General features: G+C 46.6%; 1 protein-coding gene across 3 annotated transcripts in view; it reads right to left on the minus strand.

Moving 5' to 3' along the window:
* PLCB1 (phospholipase C beta 1) overlaps nucleotides 1–12,351 on the minus strand; it is a 281,025-nt gene that overhangs the window by 67,321 nt on the left and 201,353 nt on the right. For all 3 annotated transcript variants that reach the window (XM_058020248.1, XM_058020251.1, XM_058020249.1), the window contains exons 13-16: nucleotides 9,524–9,608; nucleotides 8,878–9,055; nucleotides 3,462–3,532; nucleotides 2,827–2,923 (exon numbers count right to left, since the gene is read on the minus strand). In XM_058020248.1, the coding sequence (XP_057876231.1) occupies nucleotides 2,827–2,923; nucleotides 3,462–3,532; nucleotides 8,878–9,055; nucleotides 9,524–9,608 (431 nt within the window). The remainder of the gene's footprint in view (nucleotides 1–2,826; nucleotides 2,924–3,461; nucleotides 3,533–8,877; nucleotides 9,056–9,523; nucleotides 9,609–12,351) is intronic.

Consider the following 12,351-nt stretch of genomic DNA (forward strand, 5'->3'; position numbering starts at 1 on the left):
ATGTGGGTACAGCCTCTCAATGCACCCAGGCACCAGGAGGCAGCAGAGCCTAAATCAAGACCCTGCTAGCATCAGAACCTTCCCTTGTGTGCAGAGGAAAGGGTTTCTGTGAACTAACCCTTCCCACTCCATCCCAGCCAGCCCTGTGCTTGCCTGGAAGGGCCACTGGAGTCAAATCCATTAACTCAGCTCTGATCTGCTCAAAAATGAGGGGACAGTGCCTGTGCTGGGGCAAGACCTCTCCAGGCTCAGCACCTTACTGCAAGCAGCCAGAAGGGCAGAGAGAAGGGGTAGGAATGGCTGTAAGAGTGCTGCAGCAACCCAGGGACAGGCTGCCAAGCTGCAGGGCAGGGACAAAGCTGAGCAAAGGCTCAGAGAGCAGGACACAAACAGGTGGGCTCTGTCCTCCCAGGGAGCCACAAAGGAAGCAGTATATCCAAGGAAATGGTTTGGGCCACTGTGAGAGGAAATTGTGCTGCCAGCCTGGGAGCACAAACCATTCTCAGCCTGTGCTGGAGAGTCAGAGGATGAACATGGGTTTCCAAAAGTAATTCCTGCCATTAGGAGAGCTGGGACTCACTCTCTATGGTGGTCCCTATTTCTATTCAGCAACCATCATGCCACTGCTGTTATTCACAGCTGTTATCTCCTAATGGTGAAAAACTCCCATTATTCCCTACAGGCTGCTCTCCTACCACTCCCTCTTCCTTTCTAACACACAATATCCTTCCCTTCTCCAGCTGGCTCAGCTCCATCTCAGCTTCTCATAAAGGCACTGAGATTGTTGTTATTCCAGCCACCCCCTACTGATGGCATGGCACAGCAACACACGTGTGCTGGTTTGATCCTGTTTAGAATGTAGGTGCTAGAATTTCTGGTAGCCATAAACTCTTATTTCTAGAATTTCTGGTAGCCATAAACTCTTATCTCTAGAATTTCTGGTAGCAATAAACTCTTATTTTTCAGCCTTGTCTTTAAGTAGAGCATTTGTAGGAAACCAGAGCTGGTAGCTGTTAAAGGATTTGGTTACCAACTGTCCAGAGCTTAATCAGATCCTTAACTAAAACAAGAACAGTTATTTCCTTGTAGTATCTGAGAGGATTAAGGGACCTGCCCTTTGAAGAGAAAACTGCAGGAGAGACATTTGTCTCTTGTGATACATTACACTGTGCTATCTTATCAGGAGCAAATTACTGCAGAGTGAACAAATAACTCATTGAAAACCTTCTGAAAAACGTGGGAAAATGCACTCACAGCTCCTTGCTGCCAGAGAACAGGGAACATTTCTAGTGAGGGCAACCAGGGCACTGGTACAGATCCACTGCTGCTCAATATTGCTGTTACTAGCTTGGATGCAAGGCCACAAAATGCACTTTTAAAATGTGTGACTGACAGAAGCAGTGAGGTACTGCTGTCACCACAGAGGGCTGGATCACAAATCCAAACAAACTCTGAATAAAACATAATAAATTAGCAAAGTGCTGGAACCTTGGAACTATAAAACTGCACAAAAGACAAGTATGGATCTCTGTGCTTAAGAAAGTGAGGTCAAGTGAACAAAAGTAAAATGTTTGGGAAAGAGCAGGATAGATAGCAAACTGAAAAGCAATCCTTATTTAATCAGCTCATTTAATGAAGACCCAGCAGTGAGTCCAGGCCAGGACTAAGACCAGAACACTCAAGTTGTTCTTTAGGCAGGCAGCAACATTTCCCACCTAGGGACATATTCATGACACAATGACTTTTTTGGACACAAACACCAAAAATTTAATTCCTTAACAATATGAGTTCACTGAAACTCTATTATTGATCAGAGGTCACACCAGGACTTAGGAGAAAGATCTGACAGCAGCAGATCTTTACAAAAAGCAAAACTCAGAAAGGCAAAGGCATGTGAACAGTAAAAACAAACAAAAAAACCCGACGTGAGACAATTGTCTAACAGCTGCATCAACTTGTAGTGCTAGGATTCACATGGCTTCCTCTCCAGAAGGCACATCTCCTCCCCACTGTGCTCCTGTAACTCTCATTAGGGCTGGAGGGGATTATGTACACCCCAAGGGCCCTGCTGCAGGGAACCAGCACAGCTCCCTGCACGGGGCATGCCTGCTCGTGTGTGGCACTGCATAAATACCCACACACAATGAACACTGGGAACTTCCCAGTGTTTGTTATTCAGCACAGCAAATGCCACATCTTGTACAGACACAGGGACTTAGGCACAATTACCTGTCCTCTGCCAAGGACATCACAAATCCGGAATAAATTAAAGTGCTGTGCACTTCCTTAACTGAAAAGCTGCAAAAGCACATTAAACCTGTCAAAACAAAGTGAGAAAGGGCGGGCAGGCAGTGGGGGGTGTGCATCAAGGAAAGCAGAGATGCTGCAGTGTTTGCTGAGGATGGCACTGAGTGCATTCCAGCAGGGGGTGAGATGATGGCCCTTCCTTCACAGCACACAGGGGCAGGAAAGTGAATCTGCACCTGGGGAAAGGCAGACTCTGCTTGCCCTCAATCTTCTATAGAAGTACTAGAGGCAAAAAGAAATAGGAATATTTATGACCACCTTTCTCAAACTGCTTCAGTCACGGACAACAAAGAACACATAACTTTCAAAACTGTTTTTGAAATGTCAGCATGTTTACTGTTGATGGAGTTGGATATTTAGACTAAAAGAGGCTTCAAAACACAAATGGATTTATGTGGCTGGATACCAAGGAAACGTTTTCTGTCTCTGTTCCTGAATCTAATTGAGAGGAAGCCAAGCACATTTCTGCACAATTCTGCCAAACACTTGCCAGGTAATTTTAAGATGTTTCTTACTTACTTTTTGATACTTCAAAAGACTCAAACTTCACAGGCTGAATGTAGTTTACCAGGTTAGACATCTCTTCAGTGGCCATGGCCTCACTTCCAGCAGTACCCTAGGGAAGAGAAGGGACAATGCTGCAGTTGGTCTGTCCATCAGAAGCCACAAATGCCAAAGCCCAGTTTTCTATCACTTGTGGTGTCTTTCACTGGCCCTGGCTAAGGAAGGCAATGCTTCATGTGGGGAATGCCACATGGGAAAGAGCAAGGTGGGCTGGAGGATGGGAATGTCCACATTAAACTGATGCTTTATTCATTGTTTTCATGTGGCTCCCAGGAAGGGACAGCATTACCCCCACCCCAGCACAGTGCATTAGTGCTCCTGGGTAAATAATGAACCTCTCAGTTCTGATGGCAGGTTTTGCATCCAACAACGCTAAAAGGCAGCTGCCCCAAACAGATCTGCTGTGGTGCTGTTTGTTCTTCATCTTGAGAAAAGAAAAGCATAGAAAGAGCAAAGATGTGTTTCCAACCCGACCAACAGCCAAGCTGGGGAAGCTGGTGCTGGTGCTCTGCCTGCCTTCCTCCACTGGATGGCAGCTCCAGTCCTGCTAACACACACCAACCCCATCCCCACATCATCCCCGCCCTTACTTCATCCATCGACGACTTCTTGCAGTCGTCATCATAGTCATCGTCGTCGTCGCTCTCCATGTCTGCTTCTCCTGCAAAGGTCGAAGCAGAAGATGAGGCCTGGCAGGGACAACGAGCAGTGACAAACCCAGGGAGGGTGTGCAGCAGCCCTGCCTGGAGCAGCCTGTGCTGTGCCTGTGCTTCTTGTCCCAGCACCAAACCCAAGGGAGGGACTCATCCATCCTGAGCATGGAGTTCAGTTCCCATTGCCCAAGCAGCAGAACTCTTGCTCTGAGCTGCCTGATGCTCGTTCCTTGGCCAGCAGCACTGAGAGGGGGGTGCAGTGTGCTCTGTGTGGGTATCTCAGAGATATTCCCGAGTTATTCCTGACTGCTCTGACATATTCCCGAGTTTGGGACACAGCCCCAGGGTTCGGAGGTGTGAGTCCAGCCTGCAGGAGTGCCCCAGCCCCTCTGGGGAGCTGCAGCCTGCACGGGGTGAGGAGAGCACCATGAGAATCCATGGGCTCTGCTGCGCTGTGTGCCAAGGGCTGCTCAGCAGAGCCCACCTGTGCTGGGCATGCAGAGCCCTGCTCCGAGGGGCAGCAGTGCCAGCAGCTTCCTGCAGGGCCCTCTGGAGCAGAGCTGAGCTGTGCTGTGCCAGCTGAGGGCACTGCAGACCCAGCAATGGCAGCAGTGCCCAAGGCTCATCCTGCCCCTGAGAGCTCAAATGGCACCAAACACAGCACATCCATTGCCTCACTCCAATTCTAGGGCACTCACCAAACTTCCATGGGCAAGGTGAGAATTATTTAATACTAATTAACAAGGGCCTCTCCTCGCCTTCAAAGTGTTTTGATTGGTTGCATCCGAAATTAAATCATTAAGGAATATCAAGTTTAGCTTTGCCTTTAGAAACTCCTCCTGCGGGCCTGGCTGTCATAATGTGTACCTGTGCATCCTAAGGCTCTGGGAAGGAACATTTACCTATCCTGCAGTCACCCACCCACACCTGTAACAGTGACAGCTCTCCCTGACGACTTCACTCCACAAACCTTCCAGCACAACAATCTAACTACTGTGCAGCATCCCAAATTCTCCAGAGACTGGTAACTCAGTCTCAGCTCCCCCTGTCAGTCTGGGTGCCCTGAGTCAATAAAGAGGCTCCTCTTTGCCCCAGGGGCCCCTCCTGAGCCCAGGGAGCACACACGAGTGTGCCTTGCACAACCCAGGGATGACCACCCAGCCTGCACGTCCTTCCAGGGCCAGATGTGGAAATGTCAGCCTTTGATTCACCAACACACTTCTTCCTTAATGTTTCATTGAGGAAAATAGCATGATTGCTCAACAGGCCCAGGGGATGGCTCAGGGAGCCTCAGCACAGTGCAGAGCCAGGCAAGCTCTCCCAGGGTTTGCACTGACAATCTCTGCATGGGGAGCTCTCCACTGATTGAACCAGGCTGGCAGAAGAACACCAGAAGGGGAAGGTGGGCAGGTTCTGGCCAGCTTGCACCTCTGAGAGCAGAGGTACACGATAGCCTGTTCCTGCTGCAAGTGCCCAGGGAGGAAAGCACACACTGCATGGCTGCTTTGTTTAAAAACATTTAACACAAACACTCCCAAGGAGATCCAATCTCGTTTTCAAGTTCTGTATCAGACAGCAAAACCAGGACAAGTAACACACAGGGGTGCCAGCATGGACTCAAAATGAGAGTGTCAGTAGGTGTGGTACACCTGCACTGCCTTGTCCCAGCAGCACAGCCCTCTCTCCCTATTCATGGCAGGCACAAAAGCCACCCTGAGGCTGTCCAAGGGACAATTAGCTGTCATACCATCATTACTGGCTGCATTTAGGTGGCACTGCAAACCCAGCTCAGCACAGGACCTCTCCAGTGCTCCCTGGCACACAAACACAGTGAAAATTGAGTCCTGCTCCAAGGAAGCCAAACAAAAGCCTGCCCAGGGACAGAGGCAGCCAGAAGAGTATCAAGAAATTGGAGGATACCGCTTACAACACAGGTACTGCCAACCCTCACAGGCAGAAGGGCTCAGGAAACTGAGGAGAGCCTGAAGGATGTTTCCAAGGAGCTGTCCCTGCTGAGTGGGGCAGTGTGGAGGAGATAGAAAAGTGCTCCTTGGCAGAAACAACAGTGGGCAAAACAGGCTGAACCCCAGGTTCAACACAGCAATCCTGACTGGAGGATGATCAGGAGAGCTGGGAATGACAAGCCAAATCCTTGGCTTGAGGAAGCACTGTGCTAAACGTTATCCATTCTCATCACCCTGACAGACTGGCAGCTCAATGAAACCAAAGGGTAGACAGTGCTTGAAATTCAGAGGGATCTGGTAATCTGCTCTCTCAGAGCCTTTCAGACAATGGCCAGGATGAATTATGGATGTGGCTCTTGCTGGTGCAGTTGTTAACTCTGCAACCTTTAGGCAGCCACCACCATCCCAGGGGGCATTTACCTTTTGGGTTTTCCACTGTACCTCAGCACTGGCTGATTTTTAAAAAGGGAAAAATAACATTTATTCAGTTTGATAAACCATTTTGCTTCGTAACAATGGGCCATGGGTCTCAGCTGGTATCAGCAGCAGTTACACCCACTGAGCCCAAAACCTTGTATGCAGTTTTCCATTTAGGCATCATGGAACCATGGAGCCAATTCTGTCCTCTGCCCCTGCCTTCCATGAGTCCTTCCTTGCAGCACCCACTGCTCTGACAAAACCATCATCCCATCAGTGAGAAACGAACAATCTGCTTATTTAACAGTATTTAATCCTGCTCCATCAGCAAGCTTTAGCTCCTTTCAGTGCGGGCCTGCTTTTGGTGAAGTGCACATCCTGCAGAACTGCACTGCTCCTTCTGTGCTGTGACAGAACTTTGGAAATCTTGTTTGCTCACCTCTGTCCATTGTGCAGGACCCAGGTCTAAGAGGCTTCTTTACCAAAATTGCAATCTATCTCAGAAATTCTTCTGCTTTTTCAGCTTTGCTCTACTTTTAGAAAAAGTTTCTCCCACTGACATGTATTGAAGTCACTTCCTACATCAGTTTCATGGGCATCCTGCAAGGCATCCTACAAAGCTCAGAATTCTTTCTTTAATTATTGCTACTATTTCACCAGCACTACACTTTCATATGGTCTTATAACACATCAAAAACGTGGGTTTACTTGAGTTTAAATCTGACCTCAAGCAGTGTAAGACACTGTGAATCTTGATATCAACTCCAGTGTGAATTTCCACTTTGTTTTGCACTGCTGTGAAAAAACTCATTTAGAATCTCCAGAAGGCCAAATCAGCACAATTTTCTCCTGGAGATCAGCAGCAATTCTGACAGGAGCTATACAACCCAATAGAGTAGCTTGAATAATATATCCAAGCTGCTAAATGTCAAGATTCTATTAAGGCTGGAGCACTGAAACACTTAACATTGGGCAATGTTAAGAATCAGGCTTCTGATTAATTGCATTGCTCCACAAAGAAATTGGTGCTGGGTGCAGAGGAGCACAAGGCTTGCAGAGCTCCAGGGTGACACATTGCCAATATGGGGATGTGAGAAGAAGGGTGGCATGGTCACTCTTGGGCTCTCTGTGTAGACACTCTTCACTACCACAATGTTCTTATAAAATTTTTTTAACTGTCCACAGACAGAAAAAACTGGCACCTGACTTACAGGAATGCTGCATGCTCATAGCTGTAAGCTGTAGCTGTAGTCTCTGGAGCTCTGAATACTTAAAAATTCAAAGCACTGTAGAAAAATGACATTCTGGGTGTCCCTCATCACTCATCCCCAGAGTGTTCTTAAGTTCTGTCAGATTTGTCTGTCCTCAGCTACAATTGCTATAATGATACTGCACTTCCCACAGGTACCATTCAGATAAACTCACTGCTGTTTGGCAGCCTGGATACCCCCACAGACACTCACTGAGGATGCTCTAGCTACGATCAAGCACTGAATGACAGAGAGAGGAACAATATTGACTAATTGTATTCTCAGAAAGAGGCACAAGTGCCTCAGGAGAGGCAGAGGCTGACACAAGGACACAAGCAATGTGTGTTGGCAGTCATGGACGAACCAAGTGACCACAGCAAGTCTGCAGCCTCAGTTCCAGCATTTTCTAATTTGTAAGTGCTCATCTTCATAACCAGAAGCTGTTCCAGAGGTAAATACGGGCATACTAGTCACAGTTGATTTGTAAAATTACACACGCTGTTATGGGATTGACCCCTCTGCCTGGCACCATCATCATCACCACCTTTACTCCCAGCCTGGGGCTGTTCCCAGCACAGCTCCTGGGGAGGCTCCTGAGGGCAGAGCTGTGGCCCCAGTGCAGCCCAGCCTCTCAGAGAGCCAAGGCTGTGCTCCCTGCCACTGTCCTCACCCTGGGCTGCTCACAGAAAGGGACAGCTGGGAATGCAGGGCTCATTCCAAACGCTGCAGACAAGGCAGATGGAACACACATCTATCCTTCTCCTGCTTGGGATTTGTCAAAGGCAAATCAAGAAAATAGCATTAAGTCATCTCTGACACAGGGATGAATCTTGCTTTGAAATCCAAAACATGTCCTTTTTATCGTTCCTTAAAAGCAACAGTTGAAAACTCTTTTTTGCTGCTAATAGGATAAACAATGTTATCCACAAACGAAGCAGGATTTCTTTCTCGTTAATTCAGCTTGGGGCAAACTGCCAGCAGGAAAATTTTCAGCTCAGTTAATCAGAGTTCAGAAAAAAACTACAAACAATGGGGAAAAGTTTTTAAAAGGCAAATAGCAATGAACTGATACTTCAGCAGAGCTTTCAATTTACTCTGTGAGTTTTCTACTGCTGGGGCATAAATATCTGTGCTTATAAGAACACAAAATTTCAGTCTGGACAGGAGAAGAAATTCCAGCACAGGGAACAGACACTGAGCTGGGAATTAGCATATAGAGATGTCATTATTTCTGTTTCCAGCTCTGGAAGAGAATATAATCTTACAGCACTTTAAATAGAGGTCCATGACATGCAGGACATCAGCAGGCTGAGCCTTCCCTGCCAGAGGAACACGGATCTCATCCCTTTATCCTAAACCCTGAGGCACTGCAGACGCTGTGCAGGTTCTGGGGAACAGGTTCTGTCTGAAAGGGCACCAAATAATGGCAGGCACAGCCCAGAGGCAACAAGGACAGGAAAACATTTCCATTTGCTATTGGGCTTGGGCACACAGCAAAGGCAGCCAAGGGTGGAGGAGCTGGCAGCTGCCTGTCCTTAATAAGCAGTGCAGAAATGTTTGCACACACCAGAGAGCCTGGGTCAATCCATGAGAACCCAAAAAACAGATTCCAGGATCAAAGACACTTCAGTGTTGTTTCCTGCTGAGCAATCCCCACTGCTGCAGCACTGCAAATTGTTGGGATTGCATTTGTGCTGGAGGGAGAAGAGTGCTATGTCCTACCTGCTCCAGGGGAGGAGGGCTCAAACATGCTGGATGTGTCACTGCAAGTGTTGGAAGCTTGCTCTGACAGCTTCTTCTTTGCACTCCCATCCGCTGACTTGTGAGACTTCTTCTTGTTCTTCACCAGGATTTTGTACATTAGGTCCATGGGGCTGGGGAGAGGAACCCCAGCCTCCAGCTTCCAGGGAGAAAGAGGAGAGATTTGTTAAAGCAGCAGAAGGAACAGGCTCATGGCAGTTTCTTAGGGAGCATGTGGTGTAGGACACTTCTGTAATTTCTGTAAGCCCTGTTAAAATGAAATGGATTTTGCACAAGAGGCAATGTCAACATTCAATGAAACAGGGCTGCTGAGGGCACTTAAGAAGAAGAGTGCTTTATGAAGTGCCTGCAGTAATAACCAAAATAAGTATTAGCTCAGCTATGAGAGTCCAGGTTTTAAAATGGCAGCAATGAGGATCAATTGCATTGAAAAGATCACAATTCACTCCATCAGGGCAATCTCTGCCTCACAAATAATGCTGAAGCCACCAACAGCTCACAACTCCCTCCTTTAGACTGAGAGGCTTCCCATGGGGAGCGAGGCAGGACAGACACCCCAGGAAACATCCCCAGCCATTTGAGATGGGATAACACCAAGGCACCTCACCGGGTACTTCTCCAAGGGATCCATCAGCAGGGCATCTCCAAATATCAACCTGCAGTACTCTGCCATTTTTGCCTGCTGTTTAGGGCTGAAGGGAAGAAAGGAAAGAAAGAAATGAGTCCTACTAACGCTCCAGAGTGACAGCAGCAGTAATGGAGCACCTAATAGCCCCAAACTGGATATAATTTCCTGATCCAATAGCTGTGAATTTTTCAGTGAGACCTACATACATCATGCAATTATTTCAGTTCCTCTGATGGAGTTTATCAAAGGGAACATACACAAAGTAAAGGCATAAGTCAATGGAATAACAGTGAAACAACCATAACATGAATTTGCCTCTTTCAGGCAATACTTCTATTCAAAATTGAAGTTTTTTCCCCCTTGTGTTACTTTATGCACGTGCCTGGCATTTTTCTTGCACTGCAATTCTTACAACATACTCTGCTCTGTAACCTGCACCTCAGCAAACTCCACCTGTAACCAATTCCCCCCAAGTGCAACCAAAGATGAAGCAATTCCTGCATGCCAGTGATGGAAGTTCTAGGACTGAAGGTAGGTTATGCACTCAGAAACATTACTCCAATCAACTCAAAATGCAGCTCAGTACCACAGCCACTCTCTAATTTTAGAAAGCTGAGGATTTTTGCTACATGTGCCTGTTTAAAATGCGTAGCATCTGAGCTGAGGCATCTTTCAAGGTTTCCTTTTTTGACACTCTGCTGGGAAGCCTCGATTAAAGGACAGGTTTGCACGGCTTAATATAACTTCCTCAGCTCCTGCTAATTAGGATCTGCATGTCATGGAAGAGACAGGGATGCGGTAAGCTGGTATGTTACCATGGAGCTGCTCTTCATGACAAAATTGAGCTGGGTATAGAGGAAAAAAAGACAAAAAAAGCTCATTTCTCTCTTGCAAAGCAGTTCAGCCCTGGCTGTGCCCAGCTGGTCAGTGGTGACCAACTCCCAGGTCAGCGTGGCCAAAGCAGAGCTGAGATAAAGGCTGAGTGGCCAAATGACATCTCCATCAGAAAATAGAATTTCCCTGGGATCAGCATCCTGGCTGCCCCTGGAAGCAGAGAGGGGCTGAAGCAGTCATTAGCTCAGTCACTGACAGAAAATACTGCCAGGAGGCTTTGAATTATCCCCCAAAGCAGGAGCTGCACGCATTTAAATCCCAACAGCACGTCACAAATGATGTGTTCTGCATGCAGCCAGTTCTGCACAGAAAGAAGCTAAAAGGCTCTTTGAGCTGGGGATGGGAACCACGCTGAAGACAAGCAAGGCAGCAGAACACAGAATCCTCATGGGAGAAGGTGGCGGGAGAGCAGATCAGGCTGGGACACTGTGTGGGTATCTCCAACCAAATAAAGGCACCACTCAGCAGAGTGTGCCTGTGCCCCAAATCCAGGGGCCTTCAGTGAGCTTTATTCCAGCCTGCTCCACCAGCCTGTGTTCTGAACAGATCCATACCCTCAGAAGGCAGGAAGTTCAAAGGACAGCTCCTTGAATCAAAAGAGGCCATTTACTGAAACTGGAGTAATTAGGTGTGACATCATCATCATCATCCTTACATGGGCACAACTCCAAAAAGAACTCTCCATAGGAATTGGAAAAAAATAAAAAGCAAGAGTTAAATGGAATAAATTCCCAGTCATCACCACAGCTAGAACAAATTCTTCTGATCTTCTGTGTTTAATTACATGTTTACCTCAAAGAGAGCACAGTGATAACTTTCATTTTTGCAAACGAGAAAAATGTAATGCAGCATGATGTTGGTTCAGCGTATAAATCCCAATGTCACTGCATCCCAGAGGCAGAAAGTGGGAAAATTATGTGAAAAACCAATAGGTTTTAATACCACAAAAAACCCTTGAGGTAGCAACAAGGCCAAATGAGGAAAATCTTGACATTTCAAAGTTACTTGTCTTTGTGAACTGGACTATGTGTACAAATATTTTTAAAAGCTCCTAAGGGGGGATAGAAAAAAAATTTAGGAGTACCAGCATTTAACTGTGTGGTAGATCTTTGTGTTCCCTCTCTCCCTAACATACATACCTGTGTATGTACTGCTGCAAGAGACAGACCATTAGGAAAAGCAGATTACAAATCCCTATTTTAAGAAGTTGGAATATGGGTTTCTTTTTATTTCCCATTCTTTGAAAATTACGAACCAGAGCAACAGAAACACCAAATTTTTTAAATCAATATGTTCCCCCAATTCTGTTATGAAGTCAAACCCCAGATATTTCCTGGTCCACATTTCCTCTTACTGGAAATTCTCTCAGCATTCATGCACTGCAGTGAAAACTGATTGTCTGCAAAGAGCTGACTTTATCTGCTTTGTGATTTCCACTGTGCAGACACAGACAGGCAGCACACAGACTTGTTGTAGGTGCCCCCAAAATGTGCCAGGGTGAGGGGACAAAGTAGGAGCATGGTACCTGGAGATACAGAAATACAAAGAACATTAAGAAATGTTCTCATTACCATTATTGTACTGCCAGTATTTTGCTTTGCTGTGTTTGTGTCATGCCTATCATGAAGGTCAACCCAGAGGCTCCTTGGCACAAGTGCTGCTCCCAACATTACATTTTTATCACTTCTGCAGAGATACTTCCTCTGCATAAGACAAAGGCGCAGATGCTTCCCAGAAGAGTCTAAAATAATTCAAAGTGTGGGACGAAAAAGTGATAAAAATCCTGTTAATATTTGAAGCAACAATACCAGCCAGAAACCAGCAGTATGAATAACTGTAATTAAATTTAATCTTGGAAGCAATCTTATATGGATACTGCTCAAGGATCACTTCACCTTTTTGCTCTGTCATCA

The sequence above is a fragment of the Melospiza georgiana genome, chromosome 3 (genome assembly GCF_028018845.1).
Source record: "Melospiza georgiana isolate bMelGeo1 chromosome 3, bMelGeo1.pri, whole genome shotgun sequence".
Classification (NCBI taxonomy): domain Eukaryota; kingdom Metazoa; phylum Chordata; class Aves; order Passeriformes; family Passerellidae; genus Melospiza; species Melospiza georgiana.